Source organism: Lepisma saccharinum, chromosome 14 (genome assembly GCF_977018435.1).
Source record: "Lepisma saccharinum chromosome 14, izLepSacc3.1, whole genome shotgun sequence".
Classification (NCBI taxonomy): Eukaryota; Metazoa; Arthropoda; class Insecta; order Zygentoma; family Lepismatidae; genus Lepisma; species Lepisma saccharinum.
This window is the reverse complement of record NC_139242.1, coordinates 58,494,346-58,520,619: the sequence shown is the minus strand read 5'-3', so window position 1 is coordinate 58,520,619 and position 26,274 is coordinate 58,494,346. Positions and strand designations below refer to the sequence as shown.

At 38.0% G+C, this 26,274-nt stretch overlaps 1 protein-coding gene across 2 annotated transcripts in view; it reads left to right on the top strand.

Moving 5' to 3' along the window:
* Positions 1 to 2,677: 2,677 nt before the first annotated feature.
* Positions 2,678 to 26,274, top strand: part of LOC145998561 (uncharacterized) — a 35,840-nt gene continuing 12,243 nt past the window's right edge. For both annotated transcript variants that reach the window (XM_083134989.1, XM_083134988.1), the window contains exons 1-11: positions 2,678 to 2,795; positions 3,549 to 3,615; positions 4,819 to 4,898; positions 5,554 to 5,666; positions 7,301 to 7,478; positions 8,165 to 8,275; positions 9,053 to 9,193; positions 11,912 to 12,062; positions 18,034 to 18,110; positions 19,181 to 19,278; positions 25,605 to 25,728. In XM_083134989.1, the coding sequence (XP_082991115.1) occupies positions 3,555 to 3,615; positions 4,819 to 4,898; positions 5,554 to 5,666; positions 7,301 to 7,478; positions 8,165 to 8,275; positions 9,053 to 9,193; positions 11,912 to 12,062; positions 18,034 to 18,110; positions 19,181 to 19,278; positions 25,605 to 25,728 (1,134 nt within the window). In that variant the 5' untranslated portion in view covers positions 2,678 to 2,795; positions 3,549 to 3,554. The remainder of the gene's footprint in view (positions 2,796 to 3,548; positions 3,616 to 4,818; positions 4,899 to 5,553; positions 5,667 to 7,300; positions 7,479 to 8,164; positions 8,276 to 9,052; positions 9,194 to 11,911; positions 12,063 to 18,033; positions 18,111 to 19,180; positions 19,279 to 25,604; positions 25,729 to 26,274) is intronic.

The following is a 26,274-nucleotide window of genomic DNA, read 5'->3' as shown; positions in this document are numbered from 1 at the left end:
CTGGCTCAGAAAGAGAGGTTGCCTATGTATCCTCTCTGACTCCCCGCCCAGTGCCACGAAGTCCAGTACTACCGCGACCTCTACTGGAGCAAGGAATGGCATGAGCTATGATGGTGTCAATGTCAAATCCGTCCTGATGCCCTGAACCAGTTGAAGTCCTTCGTATTCCTCCCATACCAGTCTCTGTTAAACTCCCGATTTCACTATCATTGCAAGGAATGTCAGAATCTCCAATATTTTCAGGGTCACTGCTTGACGAAGAATCACTTAGTTCTTTATCTGTTGGATTTTCAAACTCATCTACGCTTATGTCTGTATCAGAGAAATCATCCGCAATATCAGATTCATCCTCCTGTAATTGTCGCAGTTCATTAAGTATCTGTGGAGCAGACAAACGAAGCGAATGAAACATTCTTGTGAACGTCTTAACCTAACAAGAGACAAATGCTAACTAACTATTTCCTTTGGCAACGAAACGTAAGCCCAAAAAAACAAACAAAAAACCCTATTCATTGTTGTACTCGAAATCAATGGCGGTGCTAAACAGTTGCTATGCAAAATATACAGCGTCACAATGACCGCTGTTGGCGCTTTTAGGAATAGTGTTCCATATAACGGTTTACTGAAATATTTGAAAAGTTAATTTCTTGTGTATAACAAGTACATCCTAATTAATGAAAAGTCAGTAATTGCCAGTTCAAAATTCGCAAAAGACTGGACATTGTGGGAAATTAAATTTAGCTTGCGGTCAAAATGACCGCTCCGGCCCTTCTAGTGTGTATTCTCCCAGTTGATCGTTGTCACGATGTTAAACCAACTAACTCCAAGCCTCGACCACCCCCCCCCCCCTCCCCCCCAGTTAAAATGTTCCACTTCAGGAGGTGCACGCCAGGGAAGACCTCAACAGACACGTCCTAATAGCAATAGCAATAGCAGGCACAGGATAGATAGAAACAGTGAACAGGAGGAGCCATATTATTTATTTCTGGAATGGGCACAGCATGTGTATGATGGGGTGGGGGTGGGATGTATACAGGATGTTGTGTACATCGTCAATAAACTTTCACAGGGAGTAGAGGACATGAAGGCGGATAACATTTTTTTTTTAGCCAGCCCCCGTGGCGGTGTGGTTAGCACATTGCGCTACGATGGCATGGGCACGGATGTTTGTGAGTGTCCAATCATCAATTTCATTATATCATCAGTCATCAGCAAATTATCCAAAAGTGGCACAAAAGCGAAGTAAAATGAACCAAATCAATCAAAAACGGACAACTTTTCTTAATGTCACTTCGCTCATTTTGATCCATTCCGATGGCGTAGTGACAACGCTGTTGGCTTGTAATAAAGGGGTCCCGGGTTCCATTCTCTGGTGGAGACATATTGCACAGTTGTTCAGATTCTTATTTAAACTGCAGATTCAGTTCTGATTAGCCTATTTAAGCATAAACTGGGCTTTAAACAAACTTTTACCTTGGCAGTATTTTGAACTTCTTATTTTTTTTTCATTTCGATGCTACCAAACCTCGAAAAATTACATTTTTTATCCATATGTACAGTGGGATCCATGAGTATTGCCGTACACATTGTCCATCACCATGTTCGTTCACTTTATTTGACCTAATAAGAGCTTCAAGAAAACTCAAAACAAGCTGTTGACTACTTCTGCACCAGCATATATAAAAATCCATCGCTTAAAAACACATAGGATGTAAGAGAAAAATTAATGAAAATAGTCATGGACAATTTGCACGGTAATACTAGTGGATCCCACTGTACATGTATGCAACCATCTGGCGAAGATTCGTGGTTGCAACTGACATTATTATTTCTGTTAGAAAGTGACAAAATTTGCAGAACGACAAGGATAAGCTAGATCTCCTGTGAAGTGTAAATACGAGTATATGTTACGAATTCTATCTTTTATGCATATGCATCTAATAGAACTACGATAAGCAACATATGTGTGCGGATCTGAAGGATAAGATTGATGACTTCAGTCTGACTTAGCTTTTGCAGGCATGATATTGTTTCTACATACTCGGTAGCGGTACCATTACTAGGTGCAACGAAATCTTCACTGGAAGTTCTGGGTTCGAATCCAGGAAATTTGTGAGCCTAAACTGACCAGCTTTTGTGAGTGATTACATTTCTTTACCTTTCTGGTATTAATGCAAACGTTTCGTTATTATTTTACAACTTTTTTTGTTAGGTTTACTAGAATCACTTTTCCAAATCATTTATTATTCTGCTGTGTTGTGCGTTATTCCATAAAATGAACAACGCTACAGTCTGATTTCAATGCTAATATCAATTAGGAATTTAGCATGAAATAATATTCACTCACACATACATACAATTCCATTTGTAAGTTTCTTGCTGCATGTAGATTTATCTCGAGTGATTGTGCTTGATTTTATGTCTTCTACACAATTCAATTCATAACCATGAGAAATAATATATATTTTTTTGTTCTCGGAATATTTTTATTGCCCTGACAAGCATAAACTTGCAAACTTCGAGTTGCATTCCTTGTATACGAACGTTAAAGCACGTTGCATTTTCGTGGCCAATTCCAATTGTGATCTTTTTATTTTATTTCGTGGTCGCGATTCAATGTATATGAAGCAGAGAATCGTGGTACTTTCAAGCACTGCCCATTGTAACTTACCCGTTCGTTTTTTACTTGAGAGAACGTGTGAACAAAACATCGTAGCAAGAGATTTTGAAAAGGCTCAAAGCAATCAACATGATATAGCACACATTACATTCAAGAGGTGCTTGTGGAATTTCAGGTACGCTTTGTTTATGTTAATATTTATATTGTGCTATAAGACCAGTGGCGCAGGAACGTGGGGGTACGGTCATATGTTTACCCCTCTTGCAGTCAGTGCAGAGGCAGTGGCCGAGATCGAATAATATGTGGGACCCTACACCCACATGTCTCATGGCACGGTGCAAAGTGCACGGGGAACTTGTACCATACCTTTATTTACTTTACTTTTCAATTTGCATCAGGACACCACACCATCACAAACATCCGTGTCTTATGCCTGGTGTCTCACAACTCCACTTTAAGATCGACTAAATTTCGGATCTACTCTCGGGGATCGAACCAGGGAGCACTAGTACCAAAAGTGAGAGCTCTAACCACTCATCTAAGTGAGAGCTCACCATCCGGCTTAGAATTATATTTTTTTACTTCCTAAAATACTTTCTACCCCCTCCCTACCCCCCAACGGCACTGAAATCTGTAATGATACATGCATTTCTTCCCCCAAAATAAGAATTGCGATAACTGAATCAATTGCCAAAAAAAAACTTGATATGTTACTTATGAATGCTATAAAATATCTTGGATTGCTAATAAATTCTTCCTCCGCAATAGTACTGAATTTATAATTGAAAATAAAGATACGAGTAAAGAGTTTATCCTGCTGTTCAAGTATCTGTGATTTTACTTGCAACTCTCTGCTCTTTCTTAGTCAATTAATTATTGCTCACCTCGATCCACGGTATAAAAACATAATCAAAATTTATCTTCACAGGTACCGATGGCCATGAAGACGCTGAAGGCAATATGCGCATTGTTTTTAGTACAGTGGAAAGGCATCGGTAAGGATATACTTGTGCATATGATTAAATATAAAAGATTTGGAGATATATTTAAATTGCAAGGAATAATGTGGTTTCCAATTAAGGATGGTATCGATACGTGACTCGGAAATGTCTCGGAGTAGTCTCGAGTTGAGAATGCCTGTGTAGTCCTCTGCCCCTTGCCATTGCCTTGTAATCAAGGGGTCACGGGTTCGATACCCGGTGGAGGCACATGACACAGTTGTTCAGATCCCACTTTAAACTGTAGGTCCAGTCCCGATTAACCGTCGTGTGCATAAAGTGCACAAAAATTCAATCAATCAATCGTCCTCGGTCTCGTCACGATTTATACGCATCCGTATCGTTCTTGTTTCGGTCTCATATCGAAATACAAACACACACACACTAGTATAAACAAATACATAGCGTGTCACAGAACAAACTTTTACAGCGGATAGAGGATATTAAGGCTTTTCTCAATACGCTTTTTCTTTTCTGCGTCTTGCTTCGACGGTAAGTCTCTTCGAAAACAGAAATTTTATCCTGAACGTGTATGTAACCACGCAGCCCAGGTTCACAGTTACCACTAACGGATGGACTATATGGTTACTGTAAATATTCAGCTAAAAATCCTCTTTGTATGTCTGAAGAGGTCGTATAGTAAACTAAATTTTGTTTAGATACACTTTGCAATATCAGGACAAAGTCTCGGACAGTTAGTCAGTCTCGTCTTTACAAGTCGCGAAGGGTTTCGTCTCGTTCTCGCCTAGATTTTAACGAGAACATCTCGGTACCATCTCTATTTCCAACGTAGCATTTGTTTTTAAATTGCATGAAATCTTTCGTAAAATATTTTTTAAAAAAATGATGTGCAGAGTAGTTTGAAAGTCTCTCAGCTCTATCTTCAATCTTTAATATTTTTTTTATAATTAGTATTTCCTGCACTATACAATAAACAAAGCTGTCTAGTAGGACACCTTTTTAATACTTGCAAACAGGATATGAATCACTGCGAAAAATCAAACGCTGTTTGTACGACCACACACCAATTGAGAATGTATAATACGCGTACGAATTGTATAGTCAGAACCACACTGTTAATTTCGAACATGGCATAATAAGAATGTGTCTGTGGTTTTTTAAATACATTTTTTTGAATAGCATATTCGGTAATCTGTACAAATCATATGTGCATGTATTCATGTTATTTTTTTGTTTCAGAAAATGTCCAGAGGAAAGAATCAAAGGGCCTACGAATTATGGGAGGAGACAAAGTGATTGTAAAAGAATTTCCATTTATGGTTAGTTGTTTCTATTAATTTCGAAATATAGATCAGAGGAAGCTGTGGACGCACATAAATACGTGTATATTCATTATATTAAATTACATTTATTATACAAGCTTTTAAACTCAATATCAGTTACTTTTCGCCGACCAACGACTTCTGGAATGGTTTTCCGAAGTTTGGGAAATCCTCCAGAACACAGTTGGTCGCCAACTCCGCAGAACCTTTTCGTCGCAGTTCAGTGGGCATCTAATAGCAGTTCGATGTTTGTGTTTTCAGAGTTAGTTAATTGTAATTACAATTTGCAAAGGTTAACTCAAGTGTGCCCTTCATTGTACCTCGTTGGTCATGCATCCATGCAGGATATGGAGATATTCATGGTTGTATCCAAGGCTTTTATACTTCCAGTAACTACAGCTTGTTTCACTCTGAAATTTCCCGTTGGTGTTGACTGTACTGTAAACTACAGTATTTCGTTGCATTGTCCTAAAAGAAATCGCAACATGGAGCACTCATACATTGTTATTATTATTATTATTATTATTATTATTATTATTATTATTATTATTATTATTATTATTGGGTGTCGTCAATTAATATTACACATGTACACATTTGATTCTCACTGATTCCTCTCACAGCATTTCTTAAGATCATTTTTTGCTTGCAGGTGTCAATCCACTATAAACTGAAAGATCAATACGTACACCACTGCGGGGGCGTCATAGTGACAGAGTACTGGGTTATATCAGCCGCACATTGCCATGTTAAGGAATTTTTAGCGTACGTATTATTATGTAAACTGCATGAGATGATTTTTTGTTAGTCTGTTTGCAACAGTAAATTTTATTGTGAACACATATGATTAGCGCTATTAACGTAGTACAATTGCAGTCCAGGATGTACTTCGTGGAAGGAAGGTTAACATTTTGGATGTCTTCGTTAACGAAGAAAAATTAGTCTTACTCCAAATTAAACATTAAATACGCCTTGGGATCAATGAACAGTTCGAATACAACCACCTCTTGTAACAAAGAATGAAACTGGCAGAAACGCGAAGTAAAAAAACAAACAAAACATCAATCAATCTTCGTTAGTGATAAAAATTATTGTGTATCTTCAGTCCATACACTCCACAGTCATTATGTACAGGATGTCCAAGAAATCTCCGTGCCCTTAGATTATATATATATGTGTGTGTAAATGACATTTATTTATAGTAACATATGTATCTATTTATTTACATTACAACATATTTGGGAACTTTACATTACGTTACAGTACATGCCCCGTGAGTTGTCGTTTGTGCCACACCCATGTCACTTAAAGTTTCTCATTGTCAGCACTGTAACTATATCCGCTCACATCATTCATGGCGCAACAACTGACATCAGTGTTGCAAACCACTTTTCGGCAATGTCCCTACAGACGTAGTCAAAATGTCCCTACAAGTAACCAAATGTCCCTACGCCAAGTAAAGTAACTAAAAAAAACACCACCTCATGAGCATGAAAGACAGAAGATAACATATACACATTTTCTTACCAAAACTTTCTGCTCGACGCTTCCACAATTTATGAACAACGGTGAGTCGTTTACTGTTGATTATGTTATTTGAAGTCATACATGCTGCTGCTGTGAAGAGATAGATGTTGGTTGGTGATGCTGTATTTCTTGCAGTCTTCTTCACGTGCCTTAAGGGAAGAATTTATCACTAGAAAAGAATTTTAACAATTCTGGTCCCATTTTATTTTTATTTTTTTTGTTTTTGTATCACTTAACATTGAAAATATTATTTCCGTTTCTGCGTTAGAATGTGGTAATGTTAGTTAGCACTATTTTCGCGAGAGTGGAAATGTTTTCAAAAAAGAACTTGCCTTCAAAGTTCTTGGTAACCGATAACATGTTACAAAATTCTGATGGAGATTTGCACCTTTGCACAATAAAATCTTATTTTACAACATTGAACAAAGTCCCTACGTTTTCCCTCATTTGGCAAAATCTGTCTCTACGCGGGCAAAATATAGTGAAAAGTCTCTATGCGTAGGGACATGTCCCTACGGTTGGCATCACTGACTGACATACGAATTCGAGCGAGCATTGTATGTGAACTTCAGAGCAGGGATGTCAACCACGAAAACGAAAACATTCCCAAACAACCGAATACAGTCCAATTTTCAGCATTATCACAACAGGATACATGCAAGTAGGGGTGCGGGGACCTCTCGAACGTACTTTCCTTTTGCAAAATATGCAATTTTGAGTCAACATATGCACAAATGCTATTAAACACGCCACTGCAATGAAGGCCTTTAAAAGATAAAGTCTATAAAGAAGTTCTTGAGACTAGTGAATTTTGATATTATTGATATAATTTTGCTTTCTTAAGAATTAGTGCATTTTCTTGATCATTTCAGACAAGCAATACCACTAACAAGAGACTGTACGCCGAAGAAAATAATAGCTGGAACTGTCACGATACAAAATAGCACCGCTCTTCCATCGGAACAGGAGAGGACAGTTGAGAGAGTGATAATACATGATGATTTTCTCATGATACCTGGGAATGTTCAGAATGATCTAGCGCTTTATAAGGTAAGTAAGTTCAGAAGTAATTGGGATACTTGTAAGTACGCATTGTTCGTGTTTAAGAAAACAAGACACAATGCAGAGAATTGCCTTTGATGTTTGAATTTGCTTGAACCTTGAGATTTGCAGTTGTGATGTGAGTTTCGTTTCGTAGCTAATATGTTGTTACAATAATTTGCGATATTAATAATATCTCTCGCTTAGTCTATTAATCTTTATAGTAGTGTCACTTAAACAGATGGAATTTGAATAGAATATAAATAATCATGCAAATATCTTGCAAAGTGATGCAGAAGAGAGAGATTTGAAACATTGTTCTAACATTTTGATTTTTACGTTGGTGTGTTTATTTGCATAATAACTGTGCACTAACAAGCCATGAAGTATAATAGAAAAATATATATTTAATTAATATATTATTAATATATCAAATAATATTATATAAATATAGATACACATATGAAATATATATATACGGCATCAGTACGCATTCAACTAATCATCTAATAGCGATATTCTAAGATTGAAATGCAAAAGAAATCTAACAATAGACATTGTGACTTCAAATGATAACTAATTTTGGAAAAATTATGAAAAATGTTATTAGGAATTATATTGGCTTGTAATTGACTTTAATAAGTCATAGAATGTCAAATACTTCACAATTTATTTCACTGTTTCTTTCGCTTTAGGTTACTGAGCCATTTGAATTTAATGCTTATGTCAATAAAATTAATCTCCCGTCCAAGAAGTTTGAGGTACCTCCCGGGACGAGTTGCAAGACAATGGGATGGGGTCGAACGGTGAGTAAAATTAGTTAGAGATAAGGCGCTAAACACGTGGCAATGATAAAATCCACCAAGATGTTTATATATGTTTATACGTAACATTCTTGTTAAAAAAATAACATCCCTAGCTATTATTTGCAGAAGGTAAATCATTTCGTAAACCTTAGGAATTGTTACTCTTCTAAGTACAGTGCTATTCTTACGTCTGTTGACAAAATTTCGACCTACAAGTGTTGCCACCTAAGAAGATATGCCCCCAAAATGGCACTTCTTGACGTAAAACAAATAATCTCCAGTCACAAATCCAGGAAATCCTGCACATGACCAATATTGGTCGCAAATGACAAATTAAAATGGCATGGGTCACGAAACATCGAATTACGACCATTAGGTAATTTCTTACATATTTTTTCTCAGCCAAAAGTGGCATTCTGGAAAATTTTTAACGCTGACTTCCGCTATTTAATAATTTATACAGTTTTCTGCATGAAGTAAACTGATAATATAAGGCATTGAAAATATCTAAATGATTGAGGCTTTATAATGCAGAAAACCCGGTGTAAATATATCTCTCTTTTACGATTTTTATATTATAAGCTATCAAGGTTTGGGTTGCGCCACTTTTGAAACACTCTGTATTTTGAATTTCAGGACTTCGGAGGCAGCACTGACCCAAATAAAATCATATGAAATCCTAAAATTGTACTCTGCCAATGCAACATAGTGAATTGTATGCTCAAGAAAACACGGAAGCGAGGCTGATAAAAGCAAACCTGTTTTTTTTCTTCCTAGGAATACAGCTGGGTATCAACGAGACTTTTGAAATTAAGTGTGATGGTGGTAAGAAATGAGGAGTGCGAGGAGGCGCTGACCAACGAGAAAAATAAACGGGAAATATGCGTAGCTTCTGATAAGGGACATGACACCTGTGACGTAAGTATATTCTGACAATAACGCGGATGCTATTCGCGATTAAAATTATCCGATATGCCATCTGGTGAGATTTTTAGGAACCACTCCACGTAGAACACCTCGCTGCACTTCGCCGTGTTGAAGCCGTTCAAAGTAGCGTATACTGTTCAGTTTTTGGCTCTAAATCGTTTTGTGGTTCAAGACAAGTGAAAAGCTTACATGTGTTTTCCACTCCGTGGAATCAACAAAATGATATGTTTAAATAAATCAGAGAAAACAACTGATTGATAAGATTGGCATAACTGAAATGCGGCAAGGAAATTACGAAGAATGTACGAGTCTGTTCACTTTATTTTCCGAAATAATCTTTCGGAAAGATGATTTTATTGCCATGAAAGTAAGTTTTAAATTGTTCTTTATGAATATAATTTTTTTTCGAAAACAATGTATTATGTATGTAATTTGGAACAGGTGCAAGTCGATTAAGTGCAAAGATGAAAATAGTTTTTGAGAATTAATTAATGTCTGTAATCATAAAGGTAAGTCAGAAAAACATAATTGACATGCTAATGTTGCTGTTTCATTCAGTATGTTAATTTTTAGTGAAGACTGAAAATAGCCTCAATGAAATTGTTGTTATTGTTATTATTATTATCATTATCCGGTGTTGTTATTAAACCAGCCTGCCTCTTTGGGGAAGAAACTGTAACAGCATGTTTTCATTTATTTCCTCCCAAGCTTTGCAATACAGATGAATTGCTTTATTTTCAAATCATTTCTGAAAGCCTCAGTTAGGCAGTTACAACCGAGGTGCAGTGCAGATGAAACAGCACCGCTTTGAAAAACCAGTGCGTATACATTAGTTTCACCTTCGTTATAGTTCCTGGAATTCACATCGCATTCGGAATATTTAAATATAACGCGTAATTTAAACGTTTATTCCATACCAGCAATGACAACACGCTGCTATTACGTACTACTACTGAATGTAAACAAAGATCTATCCTACGTAGAGTGGCCATATTGGAAGCGACACTAGCGCTCAGGTGGTAATTTTAATCGCGAATATCTCCGAAGGTTTATCCTGGTGTATCGTTCCCGCCACAGGATCTTTTGTCGTCTGCTGGCAACTTCCTCGTGTTTCCAACCAATAAGAAGAGCGCTGGAGACAGCATTTGTTTCGTTCTCTGCCAACCAGACCTCGCCGTTCCGTTTGCGAGGGAATATGAACATTTACAGGAGAGGGGAAAACAACCGATACACAGGGAGAATGCATTTCAATAATTTGCTTTTCTTGGGTTTGAATGATTCGTTGATTTTATTTACTTGCCCATTCGAATGATTCATGCAACAGCCCTGCAGACGACACTTCACTCAGTGGAAGGAACTGTACCAGGATACACCTTCTGGCCAAGGGCGTATTTAGGAGGGGGTCAGGTCCCGAAAGATTTATCAAGTACATAAATTAAATAATGAAAAATATATTCGTTTAGCGTTTGTTGTATCATTTCCTCAGAACTTATTGGAAGACAATAAGATCATACGGCTTTGAAGAACACGAAGGACGTATTTTGGGGGTCCGGACCACCCCACCCCCCTCCCCACCCGAGAGACTTATTAAGTACGAAAATTAAATAATATAAATATACTCGTTTAGTATTTGTTGTATTATTTCCTCTGAACTTATTGGAAGACAAGGATTATTTTGGGATCATTCGGCTTTGAAGGACAGGAAGGACGTATTTAGGGGGGTCCAGGGGTCCGCCCCCCCCGAAAGGCTTATCAAGTACTAAAATTAAGTAATAAAAATATTAGCATTTGTTGCATAATCGATGGTTATTAATTTCCTCTGAACTTTTTAGATGGCAAGGATTATATTGGGATCATACGGCTTTGAATGACATTGCAAAGAAGATTTATGTACACCACTACTCAAATTAATATACATAAAATATTAATCAGAAGCTTACATTTCTCCAACTAGTACATGTAACATAATTTTTGTTTTTCGATAAATATTCAATTATTCATCTATTTGGCATTAACTTCATTGACAGGGCACTAAGTTTTTATGTAAATTATTCCGATCTTAACTACAGGTAAGCTACGTAATGAATATGCACTGTTATATCTATTCTTATAGTTTTTTTACCTATTCGTGTAATAATAATATAATATTAATTTATGTGTTGTAATTAGTATTAATTCGATTTAATATAATTATTTTAATTTAAACATTATTATTATTATTATTATTATTATTATTCCTGAGACACTTGGTTCAGACCCCCCCCCCCCCCCAAACATATTTCTAGATACGTGCCTGCTTCTGGCCTATTCTTTGAATTAACGTTTTGCGTGTCAAGTAACCGAGTACCCAAAGGAAGATTATGGACTAAAAAAAACAACATATTTACTTATTTTTCTGTTCCTTATCTTATTTGTTTCCTTTCCCACTCTTTTCGCCTTCCTTTGAATCTTACAGTTTCTCCTTCTTGCTTTACTTTTTTGTTCCTGAATACCAAGGATCACGATTCTAGAATCCTTGTATTTTTTATTTGGTTTATTTTTTTCATTTCGCTTTTCTGGACAGTTTTGGCTAATCACGAATTCCTGGATTTGTAACACGGTTCACAAAAAACTTCGCGACAGAGTCCGTGGTATCGTCAATTTGTTATTTAGTGACATTTTGAACTCATGAGTTGGCAACATTGATAACTTTTTGTGTTTCTTCTCTAGGGAGATTCAGGTGGGCCTATCGTGTGTCGGAAAAAAATCCTTGCTGGGGTTTTATCAAGAGGAACAAATTCCTGCCCTGGTGCCACTGCTGCTGTGTACACAAAAGTGGCATATTATTTGGATTGGATACACAAATACGTGAATTTGACTCGTAAGTGCTTACATTATGAGAAACGCTACTTCTACTTCTGTATAACCATGTACCGATAGGTTAAAAGCAAGATGAGATCCTGCATTGTTCACTCATTCCTTTCTTCCTCCAGCACCTCTGCTCTGCAGTCCAAGCGTGCATTCTCCACAAACAAGGCGGGTTAACCAGGACTGACGTACTCCATTTACAACCTTTCTGGAAGTCATGCAACAATGAATCTTCATTCTTTGTGTGCAGATATTGTTTGAATTTCGTGCTAAAATGGCAACTACTTTATTATTCTCCTCATATGAGAATCTGCGAACACTTTAAGTCAGTGGTGTCCACAGGGCGGGATTATGACGCAGGTTGCGCCATCGAAATTTGGGGGGGGGGGGGGATTTTATCCCTTCAAATAATATAGAATTCGACATATATATATGAATGGCTTATTGCAGAAAGGGACCTGAGTCACTTTTGCACAATTCTGAGAAAAACAAGAAAACTTGTATAATATTGATAGTGTAAGAAAGAAATGTGCCGTTCTTGGCTCAAATATTCAGCATAAAGAAAAGTTAATTTTGCAACCCTCAATGCGCCCCCCTGCAGTATGCTGCTAGAGACAGTGGAGATGAAAAAGTTGTGACTCCGGTACCTTTCTGCAATAAAAGTGGAAACTGTGTGAAATAAGACGAGAAATGTCCTACAAATGCCCGTTTGTCGTTGCCACATAAGCTAGGTTAGGTTATGTTATATATGCCACAGAAATTATAGATTCATCAATGAATGACAGTGTACTGCACTTTCTGGACTTTATTGTCGGTGTTTGAAGTACAATAATGTACGAGGTCATACATGCATGTGTTACTCTACATCTGAGTCTGTTTCATTGCCGTGTGTAGTGGGCCACTGAAGAATATCTTCATAAAATCCTTTGACGTCGTCTGGACATGGTCTGGTAGGGGCGGCGCCAGAAATTTTTCACCGGGTGGGCAGAAGCTGTATATTTATAGATTAGGGTGGGCAGGTATAAATGTAAGGTCATATGTATGACATACATGTATATGTATCCCCTCCCCTCTTACACTCCCGATTTCCCTTTTCTTTCTTACTCTTTAATGCCTTGTTATATCTTTCTCAGCTTGTTAACTCTTTCTCCGTTTCACCTTCTCTCGTTCCATTCTTTAAATGTTTCTCTTAACTGGCACACACACACGCGTATGTGTGTTTGGTGTCTTTCATCTTTCTTTTCTAATATATTCTCGCATCTTGTACCACTTCTTTATCTCCGATGGATACAATTATTTCAAGGAAGTGTTTGTGTGTGCGCAGCCATACGTTCTAATCACATTCTTTCATTCACGTCAATGTAGTGAAATAAATGTGAATCGGTTGCATCACATTTTGTCCTTCAAGTGTAAAAAATACATGGCACATACTCAATTTTATATAGTTATCCGGCCACAGTGATGGAAAGTGTGATTGTACACAATGGTGAAGAATTTAAATGCATGTTCCTGATCATTTAATTTTCATCATATTAGTTTTTGACTGAAATTTGGGGGTTAATGATCACTTTTCTTGGCTTACAAGGTTATTGCAACTGACAAATGTCTGAATGTATGTTTGCAGTAACGGCGATCGTGTGCCAAAAAACTTTGGGGGCAAGGACAGTTTACTTTTTTGGTAGAAAAGTCTTAGCATTAAGAGGCCATAGTGTGGATGCAACGAGTGGCATAATGTGGCGGGGGGGGGGGGCTTTCCCGCCTTGTTCCTCCTAATTGCCGTCACTTGATATTTGGATTAAAATTAATGTCTTATTGGGAATGTGCACACACACTCGAAAAATAATCTTTCTTCATTCTGCATAAAGTATCCCAAGGCTTATGAAAGGCTATTTTGACAAGACATCGCCCAAAAGTAATAATCAAGTAACAATGAAAAATCTGTTAAGAATTGAAGAGATTATTTCCTTTCTAAGTTGCTATTCGTTTTCGGAGAAGTGATGCACGTGTGGTTAGATAAACACATGCACTGAGGTAACAAATAGTTTACGTTTTGTAGAATGTGATTTTGGACACAAGGAATTCATCGAAATTGGTCACTATAACCGGTAATTCATCTCTTTTCACAGATAATTTGGGTTGTATTGCGCGACCAGCGCTCAAATGTCAACCTCTATCCTGCCTAGCATACCCTGGAAATCTTCCAGGTGAACGAATCTTTGGCGCCTGGAACCACAGTCAAAATAATAATTTGTGGTGGGTTGTATTTTCAGTGCCTGCGTGTATTTGTTTTCGTCCTTCGTCACTTTCACCTAATCACCATGGAACCTCATCGTCGCCATTAGCCTAGTTAGCAGAAAAGTGACTTCACATAGAACAAATCATTCGAATCAGCAACAACTTACTCTTTCAAAAGTGGAGTTTCGTTAGTCCATACCTTTCGAAAGTTGAGGTGGTAGTTTCAATTTCATATTGTTTCATTCTTGGATCAAGGCAGCTAACTCAGTGAACAATAACGTTGTTTTCCGAAAGTCTCAAATATTTGTCTCTGGCAATACACCCTCTTAAATGTGGTGATAAAATGACACGTTTCCTGTAAGTTCTTTCTGAATATTTTTTTCTCCAATGGCATAACGTTGCCTCCTTATAATGAAGAGGTTCTGGCTTCTACTACCACCTCCCGATTAGCCTATCTGAGCATAAAAGTGGATTTAAATACAAACAAACAAAATTTCCGAATTGATACTTCGTGACACCTTTCTTCTTTACTTCATCTGCATCTACAGATTCTGTCGACCTTTTTGGCTGAACCTCTGATGCTTCTAAAGTTTAAACCATTCTCATAGTGATTGAATAGTTCTCTGATGCCCTCAAAACAAAGCTTTCCTACCAACCCCTTTCTTCTTTTAATTCTACGTAAGTTAATCACAAGATAAATGGCATCATTACGTAACTGATAGGCTATTATCAATTCAATAATTCTGTAGCTTTTTCCAAACCCACATAACTGTTACATCACAATTTATACACCTCGGTATTGTAGTGATTATTGTGATTACTTCTTATTAGTTTTATTAGCAGAACGAATACAAAGTTGTTGTTTGTATATCACGTAGACATTTGAAGATGACATGTATGTAAAACTTGTAATGAAATATAGAAAGAGACACTTCTGGAATTTCAATGTAGACCTAATTAAAAAGTCAAAATAATTTATTGTGTTGCTAGAGGAAGCAACGCTAAGATGGGTTTTTTATTTTTATTTATTAGAGATTATTTTAATCATGCGCAGGCCAGGATTTATATATGTGAAGGCCCGGAGCTTACAACACAAAGACCCCTCTCCAATCCCCTCCACAGTTTCAGTTATAACTTTTCGCTAAGCTACATGAGGTGGTTAGTTATACGTATTTCTACATTTTTTCATCACATCCGAAGTACCTCATTTTTTTATTTATGCTATACTTTTCCAAGCAGTTTTCCCCAGTGAAGGCCCAGAGCTGAAGCCCTCAAGATCACCCTAAATCCTGATCTTATCTTGACCATACCCTGCATAATTTTGCACCTCCTAAGTCTACTAGCTGCTTCTAATTATAGAAGTGTTCAATTGATGACAGTTTATTTTGTTTCAAGTTCTCTAGTAATTCTCTTTTTGCATTCTAATGACAAATTAAGATAGCTTTTTATGGGATGATGATATGTGAACATTTCTAGTATACATAATCTTCATGAGTAAAATATACAAGTAATGAATACGAGAATATACTTATTTATTGAAACATTCACATATCCCCAAGTGTATGTACTTAGTGAATTTGATTGGGTGGGCAATCGGGTGGGCACAGGATTTTTTGGGTGGGCGTTTGCCCACCCGTGCCCACCCCTGTCGCCGTGGTACATATGACAAGGCAGTTAAGGCAGTTCCTATGTCTTTTAATTTAGTAAGCTTGATCGGTATACGTGCAACTGGGAACGTACGTGGCGTAGGAATTACAATTCTTGCACCTTTGGACAGATAGAAGGTGAGAGACATCAAACCTTTGATGACTTCGGAAACCTTGACAGTACCCTTATGTTCAACACAGTATTCAAAGTAATGATACTTGGAAATCTGAAAATACTGCCTATTCTTGTAGGAACACATGGTAGTTTCCACAGATGCCACATTTTTTTTGTAGACATGAGGGTACCACGTTGCAAAATCAATAATGTTACTGGTGTCAATAAGTTTGACAGTATTTTTACCGCTTGAGCTGTATTACAGATTAGCGTACACAGTTCGTAAAACGTATAAATACGGCTAAGTTTATTGCAGAAAAGGACCCGAGTCAGTGACTCGGGTACCTTTCTGCATTAAAGTACATTTTTCACTGTGCATTTTCTTGGCTATATCCTCGTGTGACTGACGTCCTTTCTGCACTAAAAGATGTGTCTGTAACTAGGAAAATAAAAAATACCATTAACTCCGATACCTCAAAAATATGACTCAGGTCCCTTTCTGCAATAAGCCATTCATATATATATATATATATATATATATATATATATATATCAGTGGCGTGTACTGAGACTAAGACCTGGGCTATCTCACTGGTCCTAGACTATGGAAGGGAGAAGAGAAGACTATACTCATTCTTGACGTCTTCAAGGAAGCCACGTTGCCAGCCCAATGGTAGTCAGGTTGCAAACTTATAAAAATTCAGGTTGCCAACTCCTAAGAATTCAGGTTGCCAACTCCTAAGAATTCAGGTTGCTAACTCCTAAGAATTCAGGTTGCCAACTTCAGAACCACAATTATCTTCTTTTTCAAATCAGCTTAATTCACACAGTTTCTAAGAGATTTATCTTCAGTATTTTACTAGGCTTCAGGCTTCGCAGATAGCCTAGCTAGCCTGGAATATACGCTCCTGATATATATATATATATATATATATATATATATATATATATATATATATATATATATATATATATATATATATTCCAAAAATATGTAAAAATTTTACACCTTAAATGCACCATATTTAATCCATTAGATGATGATAAAAAAGTGTTTAAGTGTATTATCGAAAAGGGAAGGGGGAGAAGTATCCAAACTCTTATGTATTAGGCCTTAATTGCCACGTGGGTTCTGGGAGGGGATTCTGAATTAAACGTTGGGGGGGGGGGGCAGTGTGCAACTCAAGGTCTTATATTATGGCGGGTATTTTAGTTAAAGGGGGATTGAGCATTAAATTGATGGGAATTTCCAATTCTTGTGTATTACTATTGTCTTAGACTGTTTCGGAAATTCTGGTGTGGAGGCTGAGAATTAATTTTTCTGGAGGAGGCAATATCAACTCTTCAATATCAACAGTAAGTTTAAAATTGGCATGGAAATTTTGGTGGTAGGATTGAGTATTAAATTTAAACAGGGAGATAGGAAGCTCTTGATAAAGTGTTAAATCTTAGATTCTCAAGGAATTTCTGTCGTGGGGAGAGAGTTAGAACATTAAATTTTGGAGACTGTATTTAGCGATATGGTATCTACACATCTTCGACCCCGAACGTGCTAAGAGAGAAGCTGGAAAAGACTAAATATCTCGGGATCCTAAGAAAGTATTGACACCTCATTAAATTAATATTCTTGAAAGTGTTGGTATACTGCTTAATTTAAATTTAAATTAAACTGCTTAATTGGAACAAAAATATATCGAATTTGTATTTCTAACTTCTCGTCACAGGAAAATTTTACTTTATCAAGTTAAAAGTTAAAATCCACGTAATTATTGTTATGGGTTACTAAAGTAATTATATTTACTTCCCCCCAAAGAATAACAGTATTATATTACCGACCTGAACTAGGGTTCTGTAATGTCTCGTGAAACAATAATTGAATCGGTCATTCGGCTGGAGCATGTTATTTGGTTTGCCAAATAAACCCCAAATCTGCTTTTAAAACTTCTATTGCTGTTGAAGATAACTTCACTTATTTGTTCTGTTCACAGATCTTCCACCAGAGGAAAGATGCAATAGTTCCGACTCGAACGTATCACACACGAGAAGAGCGAATTATCCATTTATGGTAAGCTGGTCAAGTCACGCTGCCGTGTTGTGTTTCTAGGCATCCGGCTCATGCTCTTTTGATTTCTCTATTTCTTAGCTCCTCTCCTTCGATCCGTCAGTTACGATGGTTAAAAATTTACTTAAACGAAATGCATGCGACTACTTCGACATACCAAACCAATATATACTCGATTACTTGTAGACAAGTCGTGTATTTTGAAAGTCGATCCCTCAGTGGGAAATGGCAAATCTGTGTTACGTTGTTGAATGCATATTCACGAGAAACTCATGCTCTTCTACGGTTTGTAGAGTCAAAACGGCGTGCCAAACAAAATATGTTAGTAACAAAAGTTATTTTCATAATAATCTCTGTACGCTGGAAATTTGTGCGGTATTCCAGCGGCGATGGGACTCGAAGCATTGACCATGAGTCATACAATGAAAAGCCTCTTGGCAGGCATTGATTGAATTTTTTCAGTCCACTTTATGCATAGATGGGCTAATCGGGATTGGACCTACAGTTTAAAGTGGGATCTGAACCACAGTGTAATGTGCCTCCAACGGGTAACGAACCATCGACCCTTTGATTACAAGGCGACGATGCCAAAGTGATGTTGTGCCACGCAGTTTTTAGAAGTTTGAAAATGAAGTAATCCCTAAAAACAAGTTAAAAGTAAAATTAAAAAAATAAACAATGAATAATAATGTAGAAATAACTATATTTACAAGTAGAAAATTGAAGTATAAAATTGTCAAGAAGGGTATGTTAGCGATTACACATTACGTTTGATGTCGCCTTGTAATCCCGGATTAGATACCCGGTTTTATGCTCATAGTGGTTCGGATCCCACTTTAAAAAACTCTAGGTCGAGTCCCGATTAGCCCATCTATGCATAAAGTGAACTTAAAACACGAACTCAATCAATCAACCATTAAACTTGCATAAAAAATTAGAGAAATATCCTAAGTAAATGGTTCGAAATTTTAATTTATTAATTTTTAAATATTTAATTATATGTTATTCAGATTTACAAGCTTGGAGCTGGTTTACGCTGCGGATGTTAATGACGTTTTTTTTTCTTTTTTCAGGTGAACATTATTGGGCGTCATGGAGATGTGCTTGAGTTCTGCATCGGAGTGATTGTTGCAAAAGTCTGGGTCCTTTCAGCTGCCAGCTGCGTGAAACCGTATGAAATCCACTGTTCTAGAATAGGTTGCCAAATTTGTCTAAAGTACAACTATATTTAATTTTTACGAATGATAACTTATATTCCTGGATTCATGATACCCAATCTCACTTCGTGTGGCCATGGACGTCCGCAGGATTTCTTCCAGGGAGGGGCAAACAAGGCACATGTTCCCTCTTAAAAAATCATTGCTTCAGAAGGGACAGTCACAGACATATAGGGACAACAGACAATGCCCCACATACTATGATACTGACTGTGAGTCCAGACAGCAGTGCCTTGCTAGTCTGCCAAATGCAGGTCAGGATGCATTAATAGATAAAGCAGGTTTAATTCTATTCTTAAATACATCTTCAGTTTTCCTCTTAACTGCCCCTTTGGTAGAGATTTTTCATTAAATAAATATTTATTTTCTTTATTACTAATTTACAACTTTACCTAAGTTGGAGTCGATTAAATAAACGTTAAGAAAAACGAAAAAAAAGGTCAAGAAAAGTCCAGAAAAAGTCAAGAATTCTGGATTTGTTATTTTGGTAGAAACCCTGTAATTGAACTAAAAACTACTCAGGATGAAACTCTGGAACCACTTCAAATTATGGTAATTGCTGAATATTTGTTTGCCATTACAGGGCATAATGCAAACGTTGAGAGGGTACTTTTATTACCATCAGCACAACAGACTCACGAGAGAAATGATTTTTTCATAAAGTCTGTAAAATGTTTGGTACTGGTCCCTATAATTTCAAAGAGTTTGACTGCCCAATCTAACGTAAATATATTTTGACTAAACCTGAAATTTTGAGAAAAATTGTCTCCTCTGAGAAGTACCACCTAAATCACGTAGTAAGAAGTGCATTGTTTAGTATGATTGCAAGTTTTGAAATTTTGCATTTAAAAATTCATTGAGAATTCATTCCTATAAACTGAGAAGTGTCATTTTTAAATTACTTTCTAACGTGTTCTATAGAAATACGTATTATTTATTGGGAATGTTTTGTGTCCTACATTTTGGGAACAGCATGTCCTACATTTCCCTTATAGCGATCTGGTAACCCTACTTCAGTTTTAAGTTATCGTGTTCCTGCAATTTCCTTTCAATAATTAACACATATAACTGTGACTGAAATGAAATTGTATGTGCGAAATATATTCTTTCTGGTTGACTTTCATTTTCCAATAGGGAGGCCGCGCCCTTCTTGCTCCCGTCCCCTATTGGATGTCCATGCGTGTGGTAGTATGCTTTCTAATCTAACCTACAAGTTTAATGAAATTTCCGGACTAAAACCAACAATGAACAGAGCATTGCAATTAAAGATGGTACACAGATCTCTGTGCTACGTAATCGAGACATTTTGTTTGGGAATCTCATTTCGTTCTGTATCTTATATTAAGTCAATTTTGTGTTCAGAGAGGCTATTTAGGACTAGGTACAAATTTTATAGTGAGATACTGGCCACTATGCATTGTGCCTCCACCAGTGCCGGATCTATAACACCCCCCCCGCGCAAAATATTACCAATGGCCCCCCTCTACCAAACTACCTTCATACACACATACATTATATATATAATGGGTGTGTGTGTGTGTGTGTGTGTAATTCTTGAAAATTAACCCTATAAAAAGTAAAGGAGTTAGGCTGGAACAATTGGTCACGTAGAAACAGGTTAGGCTTAGGGGGAACCACTTTGGTGTGCACCAGTACAAAGAAAGACACTGAAACTGAATGATAGTCCCACATTATTGATTCTTCCCATTTCAGAGCAGAATCCTGCGAAATTTCCCACCTGTTGTGTGCGAAGTTTCTGTGTGCAAAAATTATGTCATATATTGAAAGTTATACATTGGATTGTACCCCCTATAGGGCAGCCAAACGAGAACTGGAGGGACCTGGGCCTCCCCCTGTCCCCCCCCCCCCGGTTACGGCGCCCGTGGTGAAATGATATATATATGACACTGTTTTCTCACACCTGGAAAATTATACTTGTTACAATCATGCAGTTGTAACTTTTCCTGATTAAAGATAGGTTGATGAAACCTTCACCACTGATTTCTCGTGAAATTCTTGCCTGATTTGTTTCTAGTATGACTGACACGTGGAACACCCGAGGTGGGTGATCTAAGGTAGGAATTTTTCCTGTTTTGTCCCCGCATAATGCGGCCCCAGGGCCCACAGCAGCCTGAAATCAAATGCTACCCGTTGGGAAGGTAATGGCGACCGAAGTGTGGTGTTGATCACATCACCTCCAAGATATCCGACATGGAAAATATGTGGGGCCCTAGCTCCACATACCCTAAATGTGCCTTCATGGCACGGTGCTATATGCACAGGGAACTTTACCTTTACCTGCATATATTGTATTCATTTCTGTGCCCCTGAGTAACTACGTTTATTTTTTTACATACGCAAACCCTCTATACCGCAACGCGGGGTTTCGCGGCCTGTAGATCCGGCACTGGCCTCCACGAAGAATCGAACTCGAGACTCCTTGATTCGAGGGCCGTAGCGTCAGCCACAACGTTACCCGGAGAGGCCTAGGTTTATATTTGTGTTGTTTTATGTGCGAAAACCTGTTATGAGTTTAACACGTTCGTTTAAGGCTACCAGACGTCCCGATTAAGTCGGGACAGTCCCTTTTTTTCAGCCCGTGTCCCGACTTTTTTCTGACCTCATTCGGGACGTCAAGATGTCCCGATTTCTTGTCAAGCCATTTTTCTCTAATTTTCTAGTGTTTACTCAGTCATAATAAACATACAAACGCACATTTTCCACAAAACATTGTTAATTGCGAAAGATACAGAAAAAGATAACATGCAAGAAACAGTTTCTTGCACGTTAGTCAGGCGGAGGGGTAGAGAGAGATTGAGGGTATGCAGTTGTGTTTGTTGGTAGCGGTGGCCGCTAATTTCGGGGTACAAACCTGTTTTCTTCATTTCCAGTAAAATGCTTTTGTTCTTGTTCCATTATATATTGTACGTAGTAACATTTGTTTATTTTGATTGATTAATAACATATGTATCATTTATATGTACTACGCTCGTGCGGTCATGCATTGCGACATAGGAATAGACAAAAAGAATGGAGTAGTAAAAACGTCCCGATATCACGTTCTGAAAATATGGTAGCTTTACGTTCGTTGCCGGTAATGCATTTATGCCTCATATGGGGTTGTGCCGTGCGTCGTATGTACAAAGTCCGTCCAGGGGGAAAGGTGACTAATGAGAAATGAAAGACAAGACGTTGTGGACTGGTAGTTTACGATAACGTTTATTCAAAATAGACACCTTATGAGTCAATACATGCACTGAAGCGGTTGTAGAACTTTGTGAAGCAGTCTTGGTACTCCTGTTTCGGAATTGCCTCCAAAATCGCGGTCGAAGCCTTTTGGATGTCTGGAATGGTGTCGAAACGCCTTCCTTTCAACGCCAATTTCAGTTTTGGAAATAGCCAGAAGTCGCATGGAGCTAAATATGGAGAATATGGGGAGTGATCGAGCTCCACTATCCCTTTTTAGATCAAAAACTGGCGTACCAACCTGCTCTTGTGCACGGGTGCATTGTCGTGCAACAGAGACCATGAGCCCTGTTCCCGATATTCAGGCAGAACTCTACGAATCCTGGCCAATAGACGATCCAAAACACCCACGTAATATTCAGCGTTCACAGTGTGACCCTCTGGAGTGAATTCCTTGTGGATGATGCGTACAATCTCCGCCACTTTTTGGACATTTTCGTCAGTCACTGATGGTCCTGGTCGCGGATCGTCTTCAATGCTCTCCCGACCATCAGGAAATCATGCATACCACTTAAACACGTTCTTACGGCTCAATGCCTCACTACCGTAAACAGTTTGAATAATTTGAAACGTCTCTGTTGCACCTTTACCAAATTTGAAACAGAATTTAATGTTGGGACGTTGCTCCATTGCTTCGTTTTCGACCGACGTTCAGCAGGTACTTTGCCGGAAGAAAGTCGAAATATGTCGCTACATAGTACATATACTTCTCCGTAGATCGTACTGGTGGTTCCGTGGCAAAAAAAAAAGTCAGTCACCTTTCCCACTGGACGGACTGTGTATTTTCTTCTTTGAATGCTTGCCCATCAGCGGCACAGCACAGCAAGCTTTGAAGTCTTTCACGGCACATTGCTGAAGCATTGTTTGAAATAAACGTTAGCTTGATTTCTCTCTTGCCCGTCTTGTTTTGCATTGTTGAATCGAATGGCATTATCGTGCCATCAGGCCCGTAGACAGGAATTCTTTGTACGGGGTGGGGGGGGGGGGGCGAAGTCAATCCTAGAGGGGGCTATCTTTTAATATATTGTGTCGCATTGACAGATATAGCAGGGTGCACAGAGGCACTTGCCCCCTCCCCCAAAAGAGATAAGTAACAGAAAAGGGATGATATCTTGAAACTGCAACGAACAAAAAAAAAACCATCGAGCAACATGAAATAGCAATATTTCGATAATGACCTTTCCAGTTTTCAAAAGAATATAAAGTTTGACATAAATAGGCTAATAGGAACTTCATCTACTTGATATTTTCAGGTCGATAATGTTAATAGACGATTAATATGTACCAACAGTTTTGGGTCTCTCTGCAGAACTGATTAAGGGAGCTCTGTATAAATCATGCTTCATAATGATTCTCTCTAGTTTCCAGTATGCAAGATTTTTACGGAAAAAGGAATCTAACGAGAATCCAACACCATTGTGTTGTGTTATGCAAGAAAAAAATAATTAATTAAATAATAATGGTTACATACAGGGCCGAATCAAGGCTTGTGGAGGCCCCTGGGCAAAATGTTTTGTGGGGCCCCCGTTTTTTAATTTTTTTTACTAGGAGCTTTATGAGCTCAATATGTTAACCACCAATTTTCAGAAGTTGAAATGACAGACGTGATTTCAGATTCAGTAGTCATTCACAATCGAACATATCGCACATAGGTTTCCAGGGAGATTAGCGCAGTAAAATAAAGTTACAGGACGGCAATTGTAGCGCTACAGCAGCAGTAAAATTCTGCGTCTAAATGTCTACAGTATATTATGAAGAGTGAACACCGTAACTACAGAGCATTCCCTGACATTCGCTACGAGACTCGGCGGCAAGCGGCCCGGCATCAGCGCTTGCCTTTCCCGGTGAACGGGGTATGCGACAGTCGGTAAAGTCGGCTATTAAAATTACAGTTTTCATATTGTGTACTAACCTTGACTACAGAAGGTATTGAAAATTATGCCCCTCTGCTGCAACACATTCCTGGCATCTACGAAGGAAATTGGCATTTTCACGTGCAAGTTCGTCTACTGTAATTCTCCCGATTTCTCGTACAATACTCTCTTTTAACTCACGGATGGTGTGGAGATTGTCTTTGTATACTTTATTTTTTTAGATTTCCCGATTTTTCTTTCCACTTTTATTCAGAACTAACCCTGTTACTCTAAACTTTTTTACGAGGTTTAATATAGTGGTCCTATGTGGAACGGGAACACCAGGAAATTTCGTTGCAAAACGTCGTCGCACTTCTCCACAATTCCTCTTTCCGAAGTAACACTCGACAGGATAAATCCTTTGTTGTAATGTAAACTTTTGTGGTGCCATATTAAGCCACAATCTTCAACACACGGACACGACACAACACAACTTCCGAGGGAGGATTATACTAGCGTCAGTCTGCAACGTCAACAGAAAGGGAAAGAGAGCGAAGGCAGGGAGAGCGAAAAAGCAGACTGTAGCGTGCGACTGTCGCGGACCCGTTCACCGGGAAAGACCGCTTGCCGCCGAGTCTCGTAGCGAATGTCAGGGAATGCTCTGTATTTAAAAGCAAAACTCTAGTAAATTTATGCTTGGTATTGGAGTGAAATAATCACTAATATTAATTAATATTTTGAACAACTTTTAATTGTTACAATTCTCAAGCATCGATATCGGTGGGAATTGGTAACAATTGTTGTTTTAAGTCCACTTTATGCACAAATAGGTTAATCGGGACTGGTTCTGCAATTTAAAGCGGGATACGAACCACTGAGCAATATGTCTCCACCGGGTATCGAACCCAGGACTCCTTGATTATAAGGTGACTGCGTTACCACTGCACCGTGAATCTCGGTAAGTCTATCTATTACAGTGTGGATATCGCTTCAGAGTGACATCGGCTCAGCTCTAGAAAGATTAAAATAGAAGGCAGATACCCCATTAAAGAATTATGAGCATGTCACTGGGTATACGTTTAGTATATTTGCACAGATATAACACGTAATTAATCCACCTTTGACCCAAATAATTGCCACTTTTCACTCAGCAATGATTGTAATCGTGACGTATGTTGCAGGGAAGCTGAGGTGGCCATCTATGGAGGAACATTGGAGAAGAAAACTCGCTTCAACCATTGCGAAACACCATCCGAGGTATTTATTGTGGTACGCCATGAAGTGTATGATGCCGCTTTGTTGAAAGTAAGTTAAATGCAGTACATAATTTCTTGTTATTGTCATATCCTTACCTTAAATACTCGTAATTCCGACCACCTTACGCCAAGAATATCAATTTTGAAACTAAATGCAATTCTCTAACTTTATTTTATTTTGTAAGCAATACCAAATTGTCATTTGGATAAAATTTCAAGTATTATACAGGGTGATCCGTTTGAGATGTTAGAAAAGTAAACCTTTCTTTGAGCAGTTTGTTGTAATATAAGCAGAAAGGATGTAGGTTTCGAGTGATTGGAGGTTTACCGACTTCAGCTGCGTGACGGCAGCAACATGTATGTAATACTCGAAAATTTCGCATACCATAGAACATACTGTGTGTGCTGTTGTGACGAGACCACCACCTTTGTTACCATGCACATTAGAGCCGCCATGTGGCTGAAGTTTGTAAACCTCCACTCATTCGAAACTTACATCCTTTCTCCTCATATAACAACAAGCTGCTCGGAGATACGTATCTACATTACCCTCTTGTGTATAAAGGTTTACTTTTGTGACATCTCAAACGGATTG